This window comes from Misgurnus anguillicaudatus, chromosome 4 (assembly GCF_027580225.2).
Source record: "Misgurnus anguillicaudatus chromosome 4, ASM2758022v2, whole genome shotgun sequence".
Taxonomy (NCBI): domain Eukaryota; kingdom Metazoa; phylum Chordata; class Actinopteri; order Cypriniformes; family Cobitidae; genus Misgurnus; species Misgurnus anguillicaudatus.
Window position 1 is genome coordinate 27,271,399 of NC_073340.2, and position 20,017 is coordinate 27,291,415.

A 20,017-nucleotide genomic window follows, 5' to 3' on the forward strand; every position below is an offset into this window, starting at 1 on the left:
CACTACCATAAGACCATATTATTACTAAAGTAAACTTATTCAAAAACTAAAGGAAACAAATGTGTTTGTATTTTCCTCTATATTTCTATTTCTAAAAAATGGTGAGTCTTGAGATTAACTGTTGGGTTGATAACGTTTGGAAACCCCTGATATACAATACACAAGCAAGATTTATCAAGTATGCATTGGAAACAAATGGAAAAAAAGTATTTTAGTACTTAGATCATGTCTATTGCTAAATAACGTAGGCTAAGGTAGGCCTACATTGTGGTAAAAAAAAAAGAAAACATCATGGATATACTTTTAAAACTACTTTTTTCAAATAAACTAATGAGTTTTGCATCAAATAGATGTTTGTTCCTCTTGCAATAATTCATAGACTATTCATAGAGAATTCATCTGACTTGGATAAAAAAATACGTTTTGTAAATTCTTTTCCTTTAAGAGGCCAGCCCGTTTGTATTAAGACCCGCTCAAGTTTATTTAAAATATAATAGACGCGCGGCCGGCAAGCGCACTCAAAAGACGCGCTCAAGTTATTTAAAATATAATAGACGCGCGGCCGGCAAGCGCACTCAAAAGACGCGCTCAAGTTTATTTAAAATATAAGAGACGCGCGGTGTTGTGTCGAACTCAGTTCCCCCTATGTTTCCCTTCAGTGTAGTGTTTTTATGGCGTTTTTTATCACGTTATAGGTTTTATTATTTATATATTTAAAGTTTTAATGGCTACTGAGATGTATATGTGTGCATTTCTGTAATGTATCTGTATTGTTCTTAAGGGTAAGTCAATTATTTTTACAGTATGAATCATATTATATGTATAATATTTATTTAATTATGTATGCAAACATTACATTTTTAAAACAACCAGTAAAGGAAAAAAAAAGAAAAAGACAGGCTATATTTTAAAAGAAATACCCTAATAGAAAACTGTCAAATGCATGAAATATTTAATAAATTCTATTATAAAATACATGATATTATGCCTTTTTAGTATAACCAATTCAAATCTTTAATCTTTCTAAATGTAACGTGATGAAAACGCTATAAAAGCACTACACTAAAGGGAAACATAGGGGGAACTGAGTTCGACACAACACCGGCAAGCGCACTCAAAAGACGGGCTCAAGTTTATTTTAAATAGACGCGCGGCCGGCAACTGTATATGTACGAAGGAACTATTTACTATTAATAATGTCACAATAAAAAAATAATGTTCTTAAAATATGCTTCATATTAAGTGGCTGCCGGTGACTTCTTTTTCCAAAGACGCTTGATGCGAAGTTCGTCACAACATGTATGTAGTCCGTCATGTGTGTTGTTTATCATTTCAAAATATGTGTTCTGCGCATCAAGCGATCCTATGTGCATCATGTGTATTGTCAAAATAAGTGCCTGCTGGAGACGCGTCTAAAGGGTTTACGATAAGAGATCCTCGCGTTTGCCAGATACTCGCATAATTTAATGCGTAATCAGAGTTTACTGTTAAGGGAGTGTTTTGTGTGTATTTTGTGAACGTGAGTGTCTCTTTTATCATAAACGGTTTTGACACGTGTGCAGCAGGCACTTATTTTGACAAAACACACGATGCACATGGTTCACATGGCGCAACAAACACACACTTTCAAGACACAAGGAGCACACGACACTCCGACCACTTATTTTTAATTTGCGCTCCTCGGATGGGCAGTCACCAGCCGCCACTGTTTATATTCTTTATGCAGCATATCGTCGCTGTCCGATGAAAACCACGTATGTCCATTTTGCCGATTTTGAGATATCTTGACGGATTGAATGTCCAGGTTCATTTCTGTATACAGTACACTTCACATATCTAAATGACTAATGAAAAGTTGTGAAATCATGTCATCTGATTTTCACGTATATCCATTTGGTGTCAAAGCTGTCAATCACCCCGCGTAATATCTCCCGCCCTGTGGAAGCATCTCGCCGGTCTCGTGAAGTTTCATCGAACCTCAGCACTGGATAGCCGAATAAACATAGCCTGGTGAGACAATGACTTTCCTTCATCGAGGTAAACGTTTCCCCCCTGATGCCAGACGTACGTCTAAGAGTAACAAAATTACGGTAGGACTGTACAAACAAAGTATCTGTCTACCATGTCAGTGTATTGATTCATTGTCCCTTCATAGTTTGCAAGAGACATTTAATACATTTATAATTAATATTAAATAAAGTAAGCGTATTTAACTAAGACGTAGGCTATATAATAAACTGAGCGTATTCATCTGTCAATATAAAACGCGTCTTGGCCATTCTATTTAATAATCAGAAGAATGCATATCGACCACTGTTACTGTAAAATATGCAAGTATGTCCATTTAAACTCAATTTTGGTCAAATGTGGATTATATCATTACACTGGCAAGAATATGGTTACATGTAAAGATGCCGTACCAAGTATGACAAAGCTACATTCAACTGCTTTTGAAATACAGTGTTTTTTTTTCACTTCCTAAAAAGTAACTGTTTTGGACATATGTGAGTTTCATCGGGCAGCGACAATATAATTTATTAGGTTTTAAGTTTTAATATTCGGATGCAAGGTGACTTAGACATACGTGACCCTGTCTGTGAAATCCAACCTACAGTCATATAATCTAAGTTTGAGATTTTAGTTTAATATCACACATTGATTTCCATGTTTGACATGACCAGGTTATATTTTCACAGAATGTTCTTTACATTATATAATATGATTTTATGTAGAAATTACATAAAAACATGACGTTAGCTCGATTTTTTTATGGACTGTGTCACATATTTGAATGTGGCACAATGCTATCAAATGATGTGACTGATTTTTTAACAGAATACATCTCATTGCCTGGTTCTCACCTTACATACGCGGGCCACCCGGGCCACTTTGGTCTGGCTGGAGTAAGCAGTCGGTTCCACGTTTTTTTCAGTAAAGAAGAAGTAGAGTTTGTCATCGTCCCCGATAGAGCTGTTGGCGCTTTCTCTCAAAACCGCTGAGCCGACAAAATCCGCCTCTGCAAGACATAACACAAACATTAGCTGCTGCCCGCACCACAATGAACCAATTATGTGCTGTACAGATATTATTGTGTCTGTGAAAAGTCTCAGAGTACAGCGTTTATTGATTAAAATGCTCATTTGGGATCTTCTGTTCATTTTAATTATACTACTTCCTTTATTATTGGAAACAAACCACTGAGTTTTGCTATCTTCAGCTTCATGCATCTAACAGTACGTCTCAATGTACTGAGTTTATTAAAAGTCAAAATTACTCTGACTGCGGCTTATAGTTAGAATAAGGGATTCAAACAACCCTCTAAGCATTAAAGGGGACATTTCATGAAAATCTGACTTTTTCCATGTTTATGTGCTATAATTGGGTCCCCAGTGCTTCTATCAACCTAGAAAATGTGTAAAAGAGCAACCCAGTAACTTAGTTTTGGTAAACTATTCTCTGCAAGCATGTGAAAAAATAGGTCATTGAAATTTGGCTCCCCTTGTGATGTTAGAAGTGAAAGTGAAATTAAAAAACTAAATTTGTTTTGGAATTTTTTTTTTTTTTTACAAATTTCTTATCTGTGAGCTTCATTATTTTTAAAGGGGACATTTCACAAGACTTGTGTAAAATAATTATTTGGTGTCCCCACAGTACATATATGAAGTTTTAGCTCAAAATACCATATAAATAATAGATTACTGCATGTTAAAAAATTTTTGTAGGTGTGCGCAAAATGTGTAATTTTTGGGTATGTCACATTTTTGAGGTTGATAGAAGCACTGGGGACCCAAATTACACCACTTAAACATGATAAAAAAAATTAATATGCCCTTATAATCTTTAATCGAAAACGCTAATCTCCTCCCCTCCTCGAAAACAATCTCTCTTTACTTTCGGTCAAGAGGAATGGCTTGGGACAGAGTCCGGGAAAAGATCGCAGCGATTAGCAATTGGGTCATTAGCAACATGATCCAATCAGTTCTCGATAGACGAATTCAAGTCCATCTTTTTTCTAATTTCAGAAGTCAAATATACATCACAACCGGAAAAATAAGACAATAGCTACTTCCATTTTATTGCGACATTGAAATTGAGGTGCTTATTGCGGAAAGGTGTGCTCTTACTTTTTTCAGAGACAATCTGGCAGGCAATAAATCAGACGAAAAAATTACTTTTCAATAAAAGGAAGGATTCAAGCCACATCTTTTCACCAGAACATTCTAGAAACAATATTGAAATGAACTAAAACTCAACTGCCCACAACATCCCGTGTAAATAAATGGTTGTACAAACCCAGCAGCCAACTTGTTGGGGAATCATCCGTTCTTAAGTTGGGAAAGGGAAAGTTGCGTCTGATATCAGGGATGCTACGAAACTCATACTGGGAGGCAGAATACATCTCACCATCTGTAAAAGGAAATTATAAGTCTACTGAAAGAATACACAGGCATCAAAAAAAGTTCATAAATCAACTTTCTATTACCGATTATAAATCCAGTGTATCCTTTTGTAGGGTCATAAGGACATTTCTCTTTTCCCTCCTCAAATCGTCCAAAAGTGAAGCGTGCCACGTCCTGTCAAAAATAGAGAAATACTAGTTAAGCACCCTGCTATATTTTTTTTTTTTGCAATAATGTGGATATTTAAAGTATTTAAAAAAAATCACAATGCATGTACATTATGATAGACAGAGAATGACAGAGTTAAAAGTCTTACTATGTAAGCACAGCGTGGTCTGAATGCATGAGTCCCACAGGTGTACAGGTGAGTGTCATTATATCGGTCCAGGAAACGCACATGATTGTAACATTCTGTCTGTAATCCAATCAAAAAGAAAACGGTCTAGAAATCAGTCTACAAACAGTACCATAAGCAGTTTTTGGGTTTTTGAAACCTTGCACCTTCCCTTTACAAAAATGAACCATGGTTTACTAAAGTTAAAACAAAAAAGCATGGTTAGTATAGTTAAACCACTGCTAGCACAAAATAACCATAGATTTGTCAATTGCAATCAATACACCAGTACAAATCATGATAACTACATGGATAATTTTTGTAAGGGTCATCCCTTCACCCCATATCTGGACCAAACTCCTTAAAGGAAAACACCACCATTTTTCACTATTTTACTATATTCTTACCTCAACTTAGATGAATTAATACATCCCTACCTTTTTTCAATGCGTGCACTTTATCTTTGTACAGCACGTTGTGAATGTGTTAGCATGTAGCCTAGCCCCATTCATTCCTTAGGATCCAAACAGGGATGAATTTAGAAGCCACCAAACTTCCCACGTTTTCCCTATTTAAATACTGTTACAAAGAGTAGTTACACGAATAAGTATGGTGGCACAAAATAAAACGTGGCTATTTTTTAAGCAGATTAAAAATGAGAACTAGAGCACTTAGTTTTTAACATCATCACTCCGAAGTGCTGCAAACTAAGTGCTCTTCCGCCATACAACATAGTTCTCATTTTTATCCGCTTATAAAATCACCACATTTTATTTTGAGCCACCATACTTACTCGTGTAACTACTCATGTAACAGTCTTTAAAAAGGGAAAACATGGAAGTGTTTGGTGGCTTCTAAATTAATCCTTGTTTGGATCTTAAGGAATCAATGGGGCTAGGCTAAATGCTAACAGATTCATGATGCGCTGTACAAAGATTAAGTGTATGCATTGAAAAAAGATAGGTATGTATTCATTTGTCTAAGCTGAGGTAAGAACATAATAAAATATTGATATTTCCTTTAACTCAACTTGATTTTGCAGAGTGAGAGATGTTCCTGGATCAACATATTGTAGTTTGTAGACCCACAAACAACATTAAAGTAAAAAAACCTTATCTCTAACCATAACTAATACTCAAATTCAGAATGGTGTAGAAGCATCTAACCCTGTTGAACAGTACAGTTATCTCTTAAATCTGATTGGTTAATTGGAATGTTGTCCCACGGTCAATGAGGAACAACTCCTTTTTGGCCAAATTAAGAAGGCCAAACCTGTGTCCCTGTAGCTCAGTGTGTAGAGCATTACATGATCAGCGCAAAAACTCATGCAAAACTGATGCACTCTCAGAAAAAAGGTACAAGAAGGTACAAAAGTTGTCACTGGGCGATACCTTTTCAAAAAGTACACTTATTATTGTATTATTGGTACCTCAAATGTACATATCTTAAGTCTCATAAGTATTAGGGCCTTTTTTAAAAGGTACCATCCCAGTGACAACTTTTGTATCTTTTTTTCTGAGAGTGTGGTAGTCGCTTTGGATAAAAGCGTCTGCCAAATGCATAAATGTCAGTATAATGTATATACAAATCCATTTAGCACTATAATGTATTTATATGGATACTATTCCCACATCTTTCTTCACTCACCCTTTTAAAATGTTCTTGAATAGCAATTCGTTTTAATACTTAACTTGTACTTCAACCACAAAATGAGATTATATTGATCTACTGTTGGCAGTTGCCAATAGGTCCAAAGCACTTTATTGGGCTCTGAATTTGATATATGCTTTAATTCACTTAAACATAAAAACACATTTCACTGTATATGTGAAACGCTGGGAACCCCACACACCTTTCAGATGCTAATGCAATGCCATACAAAAGTAAAATTTAGGGCAGGATATTGTACACATCAAGAATAGCAATACCTTATTGTTTTTGCCTTTGCTCAGGCACTGTTTCTTCTGTTCAGCAGATGCTGCCCACTCCAACTGCATGGAAATGAACAGCAAATATCCGCTCAGCCGCATTGGGTTAAGATCTAACACGTCAAAACTTGTTTCAAAAGCAAAACTCACAGAAATTGTGGTATTGGTGGCAGAAATATTGGTGGTGTCCATTTTATAAATGGCTTCTCTCGCTCCAACATACAGAAATCCTGAGGCATCCTCCAGCAACAGTGAGCTGTAGTTCACAGCATCCCCATGAAACCGATTACAGCCCAGCAGCCCTGCAGATGGTGAGAGAGACCCAGTTAGAAAACAGGGACAAAAATGGCATCCCATAAGAAAGAAATACAACAGATGAGATCTATTTTATATCTCTGTTATGTTGTATATATATGACTGAGATTAAAAGGAGAGCATTTGACTGAAAGTCTTGTGCATATTAAACATTTCTCCAGAGAAAATGACCCAGAAATCTCACAAATATCTCCATTAGAGTTTCAGATCTGCAACATCTTCTGTTTTTACTTATATGCACAACCACTATGCATTTAAAAAATAAGGTTTAAATGGTGGTCTTATAGGATGCTTATCTGTTTACCCTACTGAAAAATCCAGCTAAGACCAGCATAAGCTGGTGGGCTGGTTTTAGCTGGTCCCCAGCTTGGTTTTAGCTGGTTTTGCTGGTGTAGGAAGCTGGTCTAGCTGTGTTTTGGTCACATTTTAAGCTGGTCTAGCTGGACTTAGCTGGTCATGCTGGAATGACCAGCTTTGTCAGGCTGGGAGGTCCAGCATAAACCACCTTAAACCAGCTACAACCAGCTAAAACCAGCTACCAGCTTATGCTGGTTTTAGCTGGATTTTTCATTAGGGTAGTTACTTCCTGTTAGTATCTAGTGATATTGATACTGAAATATGTGAATAGTGAAGTTTTTTTTAAAACACACTTCTCTGAATGCATGCTGAGATTTCCTGCTTCATGTGGAGATGTGGCTGTATTGTACTGATGAAACATGGCAGTAGTAGGGCAAACATCAACCACAATACCCCTCAAATGCCCTCCCCCTACCATGCAAAACATCCTTCCCCAGAACACTGTGGTTGTTCACAGCATCGGCTACTATACACCAAATCCGGTATCTAAATATACCATATACAGTACATTTATCTAAGCATCAAAGTATACACAATATAGTCCAAGTCAACAGAAAGTGGCATGTCTAAAGATGATAAGTTAACTGTCAGTCAAAAAGGTCAGAATTGACCCTAGGGTTGCTGTGCGCATGAGAAAGCCAGCGGCAAAACATTACTCATAACAGGAAAGAAAATATGAAGTTATGCAAACACCGATGCAGACCTCAGGCTAAGTGACGCCATTCTGTGTTTGTAGTTAATCCTTGTGTCCCATTGTGTAGATAGAGAAAGTTACCGTAATGTAACCCACAGTGATGAGTACAGAGATGACGGTAAGCTGAGAGAGGACACAAAAGCCTTTGAGCCCAACGCACACACACATAATGTGTCCTTGGACTATGTATACACACAGCACACACAACACATAACTGTACAGCTTCTAATCCTTATACACAACAGAAATGATGGGAATGGAAGGTTAACAGAACAGAGATTCATAGTTATTGAAAATATGAAAGTTAATTTATTTCATACATCAAATATATTTTAGCACAAAATGGCTTGTCACTATTGAATTCTATTAGATTTTTTTTATTATTGCAGTAAATGGAAGGTGGACAACTGGGTCTAGTCTCCACCCCCTTTTTATGCCTAAATCGAAGACTTAACCGTTCAAATAGCGCAACCCTTTTTGAGTGGGAGGGTGAAAAGGTTTAAATGATTAAAAACACCTTTAAATTAATGAATCAAAAAATTTTCACGGAAGTGTCTGGAAGTTTATTGTAATAAATAAAAATCAATGCAATAAAGTATATATTTTATACATAAAATTATCACAAGAAATGAGGTTTGTGTTACACTTTTAGTGGTTTTACCAACAACGGCCACTAGGTGTCAACGGTTTGCTGCATACTCTTGTCATAAATGTATAAATTACTGTCACTGCATTATTATTACTGCTAAAAGGTTTTGAAATATATTATTTGTCGTGATAAATAAAAATTTACATGCAAAATATTGAAACTTAAAGCCAGTTAAGGGATTAAAATTTGTAACGCTGACTGTGAAAACCCAGCTACGGTCATTTTTTGTTATTTTCTACATAAAATTATCCTACATAAACATTCTGTGAATATAACCTTGATATCTTTAAAGAGCACCTATTTCATTATAAAAAACAACATTATTTTGTGTATTTGGTATAATACAATGTGTTCGTGTGGTTTATGGTCAAAAAACACATTATTTTCCACATAACGTACATTTTTGTAACTCCAAATTTCACTTTCTTCCTGAATGCATGGATTTGAAAAAAGTAAACGGTTGCCTACAATCCGTGTGTTTGTGGAAGTCCAAGAAAAGATTTAGGTTGGAGACGATAACTTCCGTCATCGTTTACTTTGGGGTTTGTACCTTTTGCATATCATTAACATGTACTAATACACACTTACACACTAAAGGAAATGTAAAAACATGAATCGGACAATAGGTGCTCTTTAATATTGAATGAATAAGGTCATTAAAATCAAACTTTGATGCTCATAATTAGATTATGATACTTTAGCCTGGATTTTACAGGGAGGGTCACAAATCCTGTCACCCAAAAGTCCATATCATGTGAAAAAACATGATATTCGTCCTAAAAAGCAGGAAAGTGAAGTCACTGAGTAGTAGTGGTTCCATATAAACTGCTAGATTAAGTGTAAACTACTTAATAAAACCAGACAAGGCTAACAGATCAATGGCCAGCGTCAACACAGAGCCCAAGGTCTCCCGTTGACGTAGTGTTTGCTGTTCTCTAGAATGAAAACAGGAACTTAATTTTAACCACAGGACCAATTATAACCTTCAAAACTGCTCGTTATTATGCAAATTGCATAGAGTGTGTGTGTCTCTCTCTATATAACGTTAATAAAAAATTAAAGGGGACGAAAATCTGACTTTTTCCATGTTTAAGAGCTGTAGTTGCATGTGAAAAATAGGTCATTGAAATTTGGCTCCACTTGTAATGTTGGAAGGGGATAATACCACCCCTAAATCGGCACTATCCAACCACGACACTGACATTTAGTGCAGATCAGCTCATTTGCATTTTAAAGGACACACCCCAAAACGGCACATTTTAGATGCTACATGATCAAAGTTCGCGTGTGCACGAGCATGACTTGACTGTTGACTCACTCCAACCCTGGTCCAAACAAAGTCGGACAGGCAGACCGGGCAGTCACATGTCAAATCAGAGCCGTGTCTGCTAAAGGGCACATGCTGACTGAATAAATACTGACATACTGGGTGAGAGCAGTCAGCTGCAGACGTGATCAACATTACACAACCATAATTGCGCATCACCAAGATGCATTTTAACCCTATTAGTTACCACAGTAACGATCAAACTGCAGTAATAATGCGTCAAGGACATAACAAACACTATTCATCTTTGTAGCAAAATCAAGTGATATTAGCCTGTTGAGTGTAAAACCTGGCTTCTATAATGGAAAAAGATATGGCCTAATACAAAAACTACAGACGGTTTCAACAGTAACAACACAAACAAGCGGCTTTTGTGGAGCACACGTAACTTCTGGTAAACTCAGTTAAGAATAAATAACAATAAAGTCCTTTTAAAGTAGTTTATATAACAAGCAAAATAAACAACATGTAGATTACCTAGGAAACCAAAACATTTGTTATTTTCGACTAAGATTTTTTTCAAGAGTTCAGTTTGGCAACTAGTCAGACCATTAAACAAACAGAAACCGGAAGTAAAGTTCAGAACAGACGTAAGTAATTGTGTCACCGCACGTGCGTCCAATGAAACAGTCTATAACCTCAAAATGTGTTTATGTAGTTGTAACACACTATTCTACAGAGCGCTTTTCGTCCCTACGTTGTCTCAGACGACGACGTGTTTGTCCGGTGGCGGCTACCATATGTGTTTTGAATTTTAGGGATGAGCTGGTGGTTGCAATTCACAATCTCACCACTAGATGCCACAAAAATTTACACACACCATCTTTACCTCAAAAAGTAGTGTAAAAATGTTGTCAACTAATATTTTTAAGTTGAATTAATTACTTTATTTAAAAATGTTTACTACATTCTAAAGCTTAGAATCATACTGTGTATTCCTTTTATATTGCATATTAAAATTGATTTAATACTTAATTACATAAAAATTTTGTACTTTTACTTTAAAAGTACGAAAGTACTTTTTACTTAAGTAAAAGTAAAAAAATTACTAGATTAATATTTAATGTACTTAAATATTAAATATAAACCAAAGATTTGAAATTATGAAATGAAGAGTAAAAATTCTGATAATATGCTTTGGAATGTATGTTTTCCAAAGAAAAACACTGATAAAATACAAATACTTGAAAATTTACTTTTATGTAGAAAGTAAAAATACTTAAGTAGTGTCCGCTGCTTCTGCCAGGGAACTTACTTTTATTTGTAGATACAACTTTTTTACAGTGATTATTATTCTATTCTTCTAGAACAATGTCAGCAGACTTCATGTCAGAAACACTGGACCATTGTGCCATAAAAGACAGTTTGCAGCATAATGCAATGCAAGCAACCACATATGCATACTTCTTATTGATGTTATTTCTGCTTTAAAAGAAAGAAGTAGATGCCACCATTTGAATCCTGTCACCAAGACAACAACATCCCCCACGCAAATTTTTTTCGTTCAGGATTATAAAGCCTACACTTTGTGAGTCCCAAAGGAAAGTCATCACTCTTAAACAGTGACTAAAGCAAACAACACTCAACGTTGAAACGCCAGGCAAGCATTTCAAACGCCTGTACCGTGTTCTTCAGTCTTTTCAACAAATGTTACCTTGCTGGCCGAACAGCAAATATAGATCTGGTTATTTCTGCAACTGTTTGCCTGGACTCAAATGCATGCTGTGTACAGGTTGCACAACACAAACCTCACATGCTGTGCTGTGGTTATCAGATGTTCAGCATTGGAGTACAGCAGGTTCTCATACCTTGTAACTAACAGTTTTCCAGTCATTTGTGACTATGGATAACTTCATCTATTCTCCGAATCCGCTTTTTCTCAGCAGGATCATGGGAGGGTTGGACCCCATCCCAACATTTTGGGCCGCAAGCAAGATACACCCTGGACAGATGGCCAATGCAGCACATGGCAACTGCTGGATATGTTTTTTATATTTAGAGATTGCAGGCAGAAAAACAATTTCTGTACATGTTAATATGTAGAATACATTTCTATGCATAATATTAAACCTACCTGATATTTTCACAGAAATCACAGAACCTTGTAGTTACAATGTGGGAAGCTACAGTAATCTTATTACCTCAGGAGCATTGAAATATTACCATAACCTTGTTTATCACTTAAATAAGATTACATAAAGGCACATTTGGTGTATATAATCTCATATAACATTCCAGAACAAACACCTAACACCAGTAGCCTGGCTAACACAAGACCAGCCTCATAGAGAATGAGACGTGGTCTGGGAACCACTTGCTAATTTTCTCGTATTTGAGGCGTGGTTTACGATTGCTCGTTTATTGGGCGCTATGAATGTCTATCAAATGCATCTGTACGTAGCTCATAGCCAATCGTTTCAATTATACCAGATGACGTATGTAGAGCGACATAAATTCAAGCGTCAACAATAGGGCTGGGTATCGATTCAGATGTTCCAGATCAATTCAATTCCGATTCATAAGCTATCGGATCGATTCGATTTCGATTCTCGGTTCGATTCCGATTCTCGGAGCGATTTTTAAACTCGATTCTCGATTCAACTCAATGAATATAGATTTAATAAAAATACTTTATTTATTAAAAAAACATAAGTTTACAAGTGGGTAATTAATAAAAAGAAATTAAGAGCCACCAACCTGTATATTAAACTTTTTTTATTTTAGGTACACTTGGGTACATTAAAACAGAACCCATCTTTAATTTTTAAATGCATACAATTATGTTAAATAGGATAAAATTTTGATGCAAGATGAAAGTCAAAACAGTCGCACTCCTTGATCAAACAGGATCAGGTTATTTCATTAAAAAATTCATTTGTGGCTTTTAAGAATCGATTTTTAATCGACCACGTTTTAAAAACGATTAATCGAAAAATCGTTTTATTTGCCCAGCCCTATTCAACAACTGTTATCGGGTACGTGTGCACACAGCTGAAAGCTAAGCAACTAAACCGGTAGCTGTATATTGATATTGAAAGGCAACACAACTTAGTGGCACTGTGACAACCACAGTACAGGCATAATGACAATATGATATTAATAAATACCACTTATCATTTATAAGTTAAATGGACTTTGTCGACAATGATGCCTAGCAGATTGGTCCTATAAAACTCCGTGGCTATCATGTCTTGCCATATCCAAACATCCTTCTTGGATATGAAATTGTTTAACGTCAAAAGTTGCTCTTTTCTTTAATAAACTTTCATTCAAAACTACTTAGAACACTATCTAAGGCTGCATCGAAAAGTAACTTTGCGTCTGCTGCTGTGTTGGATAAACAAAACTGATGTGTGTCGCATAGACGTCGACATCGTCTTGCTGCCCCTCCCCTTTCTGTGATTGGTTCCCAATTTCAGGGGAAAAATAGGTCCATGGTTTTCATGCTAGACTTGCAGTGTGAATAAATTTGCGCGCAAGGCCGCATGGGGAACCAAGGCTATAACACCAGAGAAATGTCTGAACTTTCTCAATATCAGCTTGCTGATGCACTTTTCCCCTCGTCTTGCAACCTTAGACAAGATACACATACATATTTCATTTCAGCGTTACTTCAGGTCTGCTAAGCACCACAACAACCAGACAGCTATGAACCAAATGATCTGAGATGTATACACCCATTCAGATTGCAAACCACAACAAAACGTAAAACGCTCAATTAAAATGCCTAGAGCTAAATTTTTATATATTTTAGCAATATATATAAGCCTGATGTTTGAAAAGATTAGCAGAACATTAATGCTCCACGTGCATGTCTGCAATCATGTCTCTCTTTCTTTTCCTGAGAGAGTCCAAATATAGGTCAAGGACTTCGGAGTCAATCAGAGCATGAAGAAGAGAAAATAAAACGGCGGAGAAGAAATTACTAAAAGAGATCTGGAGTCTTTGTGCTTAAAATGATCAACACAGGGTCAAACTACACAGTTTGACCAGCTGAAACTCCTTTACAAAAGCCGTTACATTCAGTCCTTTCCAAATGGCTTAAAATCCCAATGGTAATGTTTAAATTAATAAGAGCATGCATTACGCAAGGCTACAATCTCACATTGAATTATATAAGAGTCTTACCATTGATGTGCACAGTTATCCTAGGGGTGACATCCATATCAAGCAGAGGTCCGAATGGCCAACCCCAAATGGCAGATATTAGGTTTCCAAGCACCACCACCATGTAGATAGGCTGTTTGGGACGCCCCATGATCAATATAGGAAGTGAAGATGAGGTTCTCCTCAGATCCAGGCAGATTGTTATAGGTTCACTCTTCTGAAGATAATGTTGTTGCGTAATTGACGCTGATTCACTACATCACGCTGTCCTTCCAACAGTGCAGTCACGGGCTGCTAAGTTAACTCATCTTTGTTCTGTCGAAGGTTTCCCACTGTATTAGCAAGAAAAATTTGTCAGTTTTTATACATATTAAGAGCAGATAAGTTGATGAAAATGCACATAATATGCATTTGTGTGAAGTAACTTTTTAGCACATCTCGATTTTAATTGATTCATTAAGGTGTATATTCAAGTGTATATTTTGAATGCACAAAAGTTCGCTCTGGATAAAAACATATGTAAAAGTAAACAGTAAAATGGGACTTAAAGCAACACTAAAGAGTTTTTGGTCTTTGCTCCCCCTACAGGTTGGAAGCGGAATTGCCCATTACCACTGGCGTAAATAATTTAGACTACTGCAGCAAAGCTGGCTCTGATTGAATTGTACGTCTGCCGTAAAGCAAGTTTTTGTGGTTTTCACTCGAACTGAAGGACCGCGATCCGACAGCTGGAAACTTCTTTAGTGCGGTTTTGGCCGATAGAGGGCTGCAAAGCAAACGTGAAAGTGCCGTTCACCCTGTTTCGAGTGGATGAACGACTGAAACTTTTTTGGAAACGTTATTTTAAGGTAAAAAACTCTTTAGTGTTGCTTTAAGGAGCGTTGTAGTGTGTTCCAGTAGCGCCACTGGTAGAGAATTGCGATAGGTAACGGTTTTCGATTCCCAGGGATAGACATACTGATAAAATTGTAATGCACTGCAAGTCGCTTTGGATAAAAGTGTTTTTTGTGCCAAATACATAAAATGTAAAATGAGTAATAAAAAATAAATAATATTCTGTATACGAGAGACAATCTCTTTAAATATGCATCACAAATAAAAAAGAATTCGAAAGAATATTAAAAATGTCATGATTTCATAGTTATATAACAAATAGTTGTGAGTCAGATACTCTCTGAAGGCCTTTGCAAATTTATGAACAAAAAACCCGGCATCATATTGTGAAACTACCAAAACTTTGTAAATTTGCATACCACAATATGCATACGGCATGGTTTGCAATAATTAAATGATTTCAATACTTCTAAAAGTTATATATAGTCAAAATTTTAGGCCGATACAGGTAAAAAGAATGAAACACGTATACTGGTTATATACACGCTAAAAATGCTGGGTTATTTTCAACCCAGCGTTGGGTCAAAAAGGGACGAGCCCAGCAGCTGGATTGAAATTAACCCAGAAAATTTTTATATTTAACCCAGCGGCGGCTCGTGACTGCTCTTCCGAGGGGTGCAAATTCAAAATATGAGTTTTGGAGTGTCATGTGTGTTGCTTGTGTTTTCATAATATGTGTTTGTTGCAACATGTAAACCATGTGCATCACATGTTTTGTCAAAATAAGTGCCTGCTGCACATGCGTCAAAACCGTTTAAGAAGAGACGCTCACGTTCACAAAATACACGCAAGACACTCCCTTAACGGTAAACTCTGATTACGCATGAGATTATGTGAGTATCTGGCAAACACGAGCGTCTCTTTTATCGTGAACCCTTTGGACACGTCTGCAGCAGGCACTTATTTTGACGGGACACGTGATGCATATAGGTTTACTCAACGCGCAAAACACATATTTTGAAAAGACGAACCACACACATGACGGGCTACATACACATTGTGACGAACTTCGCATCAAGTGCCCTCGAAAAAAGAAGTCACCAGCCGCCACTGCCTAAACCCAACAATGGGTTGAAACAACCCAGCATTGGTAAAAATTACAACCCAGCGGGCTGAGCTCCTCCCTTTCTGACCCAATGCTGGGTTGGAAATAACATGTTGTTACAAACTGTATATATTTTTTGTTCTGATAAACACGAAGGAAGATATTTTGAGGAATGTTTGTAACCAAAAAATACTGAATACTGTGGAAGTGAATGGGGCTCATAAACGGTTTGATTACAAAACCTTCCTCCAGATATATTCCTTCATGTTTATCAGAACGAAGAAATGTATACAGGTTTGAAACAACTTGAGGTTGAATAAATAATGACAGAATTTTTATTTTTGGGTGAACTATGCCTTTAAAATGATCTGAATTTTAGTTCATTTCCTACATTTCAGTGTTTTTGCTGTGCTCCACTTTCCTGTTCCTTACAATTGCTTTTTAGCTGCTCGCTCGATAAGTTAATTTCAAGTCTTTCATCTATTCTGACGTACACTGTTAAGTTAACATATCAGTGTGATCACAATGAGTGCCCCTCATTGGGTGGCATAAACAAACAACATGTCACCTTGACGATATTGCGTATGCATGCTGACAAAGCTATAATGTCTGCCTGCTCTGTGCATCAAAAACAAAGAAACTAGGACATGATACAATATAGTAAGAAGCTTAAAGCCAAAGTGTGCTCATTTTTATAGTCAAGTATCAAAACGAATCACAAGACAACTACAAGCAAGCTATTAAGGGAGTTATGCTTTTAGTCATGCTTTGAAATTAAATGTTAAACAAGACACAAGAGCATTAATGTTGGCATGCCTGACTCACTCTTCCAGTGCTTTCCAAAAATGATCAATAGGGCTTCAGGTCTGGGCTTTTGGCAGACCAGTCACGTTCTTCAACACCCGACTAATTTTTAATAGTCTTTGCTTAATGCACATGGGTATTGTCATTTAAAAAAAGACCCTTAACAAACTGTTGCAGAAAAGTTGGAGGCATGCAGAAACCTCGAGAAAGTCATAGTATAGTGTAGCATTAACATTCATTTTCACCTAAATTACTGGAATATTTGCATTTATGAACTTATATGAACGTATACTTTTTATCACTGGTGTCATATTTATGTCTCTTTGTATACAACATTCTGAGCACATTAATGTTTGTATGTAAAGAAAACTAAATAGGTATTCGGTTCTAATTTAGCCATCTGTCAGGAAAGCTAAATAAAATCTATATTTCCACCCTGACATTTTCACAGATGGCAATAAAATACCTCCAGTCACCCAAATGTGGATTTTATGGCCTGTCTCGTTAATTCTCCATCTGCACTTAATCTAGTTTAGCTGCAATGAAAGACTTGTGAATAATGGGGATTTTAAGTATGATCTCTCATGAGTACTTATTATTGCCTCCCAAAAATTCATTTTTGTTTTATTTAGAATTAAATTCTGTTGTTTAAATGATATATAAAAGACTATGCATAACCGCATAGGCAATAACCACTATGCTTCTTTATAGGGTAGACCCTGCATAGTTATACTAAGGTGGGAAATGCAATGTTTCCTGCATAGCATACATTTTGCCAACACGCCTGATCTGTGGGTCTGGAATATTACAAACAATTCAGAAAGTATAAGAACCCACAAAGGACTTGTTTTTTTTTTGTCTTTTTTTCTTTAGCATGTATAATTGTATGGCCTATAGTGCATTTTATATCTTTTAAAGCAAATTATAAGTGCATTAGGATCAGTCATGTTTCCATTTGACTGACTTATATTTTATAACTATAATATTAAGAGTTTACTTAATATTTTTAGACATAAAGTGAAAGGTTAAGCAAAACTAACAAACAAACATTTAGTAGCCCAAAGCATTACCCAGATTATAAATTCATCATCTAAGACTTGGAGACTGCTTAGATTAAATTTACAGTTACTTTGATGTCTGTAATAGGCACATTATCTGACGTATTGGGGTTCATTAAATCAAGTGATAATGGTATTGTCTTTTTGACATATTCACTTTCTGACAATGTTTTTACAGCTTGGTTAATAAAGATTATGCACCTGCTCAGAGGTCTTGTACCAACATCTATTATCTGACACCTCTGTGACTCCTAAATAACTCTGATTATGACGGCAAATAAATGATTTAACAATTAATTCAATAAAGCTTTACATCAGTGTCCTGCTGCAAAGTCCTCCAAAGCACATATACAGCATTATAGATAGATAGATAGATAGATAGATAGATAGATAGATAGATAGATAGATAGATAGATAGATAGATAGATAGATAGATAGATAGATAGATAGATAGATAGATAGATAGAAAGCATAATAACAAATGTAGAATAAATATTTTTTATCAGACTTATTTTAAAACAGACTTATATGTGTTGTACCATCAGACTGCACACCACTGCGGTATTTTTAAAGGACACTTATGCTAATTCACTTTCACCTGCACGCAGAGGGCTTACATTAAAGCATATGCTACGCAACGATATAATAATGATGCATAACGCAAAAGAACATGTAAAACAGACTAACATTACCTCACTGCTTCATATAAAAGTCAGCATAAGCCTGCCTGTGTGTCCATAGGATTTACAGTTGTTCTGCCTCTGATGCCTCCTTTCTGTGTACTGCGCTGAAACCACATGCGATTCCTCCTCAGAACAGAACAACCTCAGGTGAAGACAGGCCACGCCTACTAAATAATTAATCACGCCCCCTAAGTAATATTGATGAGACTCGTCGCCCCCTCTACTCTACTTTCTGTCGCAATGACATTTGGATTTCGAGGAGCAACTTGACATGCCGCAAGCATCAAACATGTCGAGCTGACTTTGTTTCTATTAAGTCCAAAATTTGATAGTAAAAGCATGTTTCGTGCAGTTATTATGGTTTAATAACTTATCTGCTCCGATAAGCATTTTTAGAGGGCACGTTTACAACCTTATAAATGATTTATCACAATGTTGTTTTTAGGAATGACACTTTGAATTTATTGAGAGGCAGTGGGTGGAAGATAAATTGAGGATGATGTTGCAGTGATTCGGTCGCTTTATTTGTGTTGGATGCCACCTAGAGGTCTGTATTAATAATGCATGGTAAGAGTATACTACTAGTCTAAAACACGTTGAGCTGTCCCATTAAAAAAATGCCAGTTCTATTATTTTTTGCTACATTTTTCTAAGGCATGTTTATAAAATATGCTTAAACATCTTCATTTAACTAAGGCCTAGTCTTGGCTTAAGCTACGCCTTATCTGTGCCGTTAAAGGGGACATAGACATATCATGAACATCTGATTTTTAATATGTTTAAGTGCTATAATTGGGTCCCCAGTGCTTCTATCAACCTAGAAAATGTGAAAAAGATCAACCCAGTAACTTAGTTTTGGTAAACCATTCTCTGCAAGCATGCGGAAAAATAGGTCATTGAAAATTGGCTCCCCTTGTGATGTCAGAAGGGGATAATGCCACCCTTAATCTGCACTATCCAACCACGTCACTGACATTTAGTGCAGAGATCAGCTCATTTGAATTTTAAAGGACACACCCCAAAATGGCAAATTTTGCTCACACCTACAAAGGGTCAATTTTAACATGCTAATAAATTATCCATATGACATTTTCAGCTAAAACTTCACATACATACTTTGGGGACACCAAAGATTTATTTTACATCTCAAAAAAGTTGTGTGAAATGTCCTCTTTAAGTTTTTACTTCAGTAACTGCAAGGTTTGGAACGGAAACCAATGTCTTAATGCATAAATTCATCTTAAGTGGATAACGTGACAACATGCTTTAAAATATTTATCTTCCACCACAAAGATATTGCAATAATTTTAGCATAGCAATATAAAGATATATCTTACAAAATATTTGGCATTTTGCACCATTAATATTCATATTCACATCTATATTAATGAACATATTTCTTTCAAGTTAAGTTAAAATTTT

At 36.2% G+C, this 20,017-nt stretch overlaps 1 protein-coding gene across 1 annotated transcript in view; it reads right to left on the reverse strand.

Annotated features, from left to right (window-relative positions):
• Nucleotides 1–18,729, reverse strand: part of sema4gb (sema domain, immunoglobulin domain (Ig), transmembrane domain (TM) and short cytoplasmic domain, (semaphorin) 4Gb) — a 28,040-nt gene extending 9,311 nt beyond the window's left edge. The window contains exons 1-8 of the mRNA XM_073867081.1: nucleotides 18,605–18,729; nucleotides 14,133–14,443; nucleotides 6,813–6,964; nucleotides 6,663–6,725; nucleotides 4,717–4,815; nucleotides 4,484–4,574; nucleotides 4,294–4,407; nucleotides 2,862–3,016 (exon numbers count right to left, since the gene is read on the reverse strand). Of these exons, the coding sequence (XP_073723182.1) occupies nucleotides 2,862–3,016; nucleotides 4,294–4,407; nucleotides 4,484–4,574; nucleotides 4,717–4,815; nucleotides 6,663–6,725; nucleotides 6,813–6,964; nucleotides 14,133–14,262 (804 nt within the window). The 5' untranslated portion in view covers nucleotides 14,263–14,443; nucleotides 18,605–18,729. The remainder of the gene's footprint in view (nucleotides 1–2,861; nucleotides 3,017–4,293; nucleotides 4,408–4,483; nucleotides 4,575–4,716; nucleotides 4,816–6,662; nucleotides 6,726–6,812; nucleotides 6,965–14,132; nucleotides 14,444–18,604) is intronic.
• Between the last annotated feature and the right edge of the window lie 1,288 nt (nucleotides 18,730–20,017).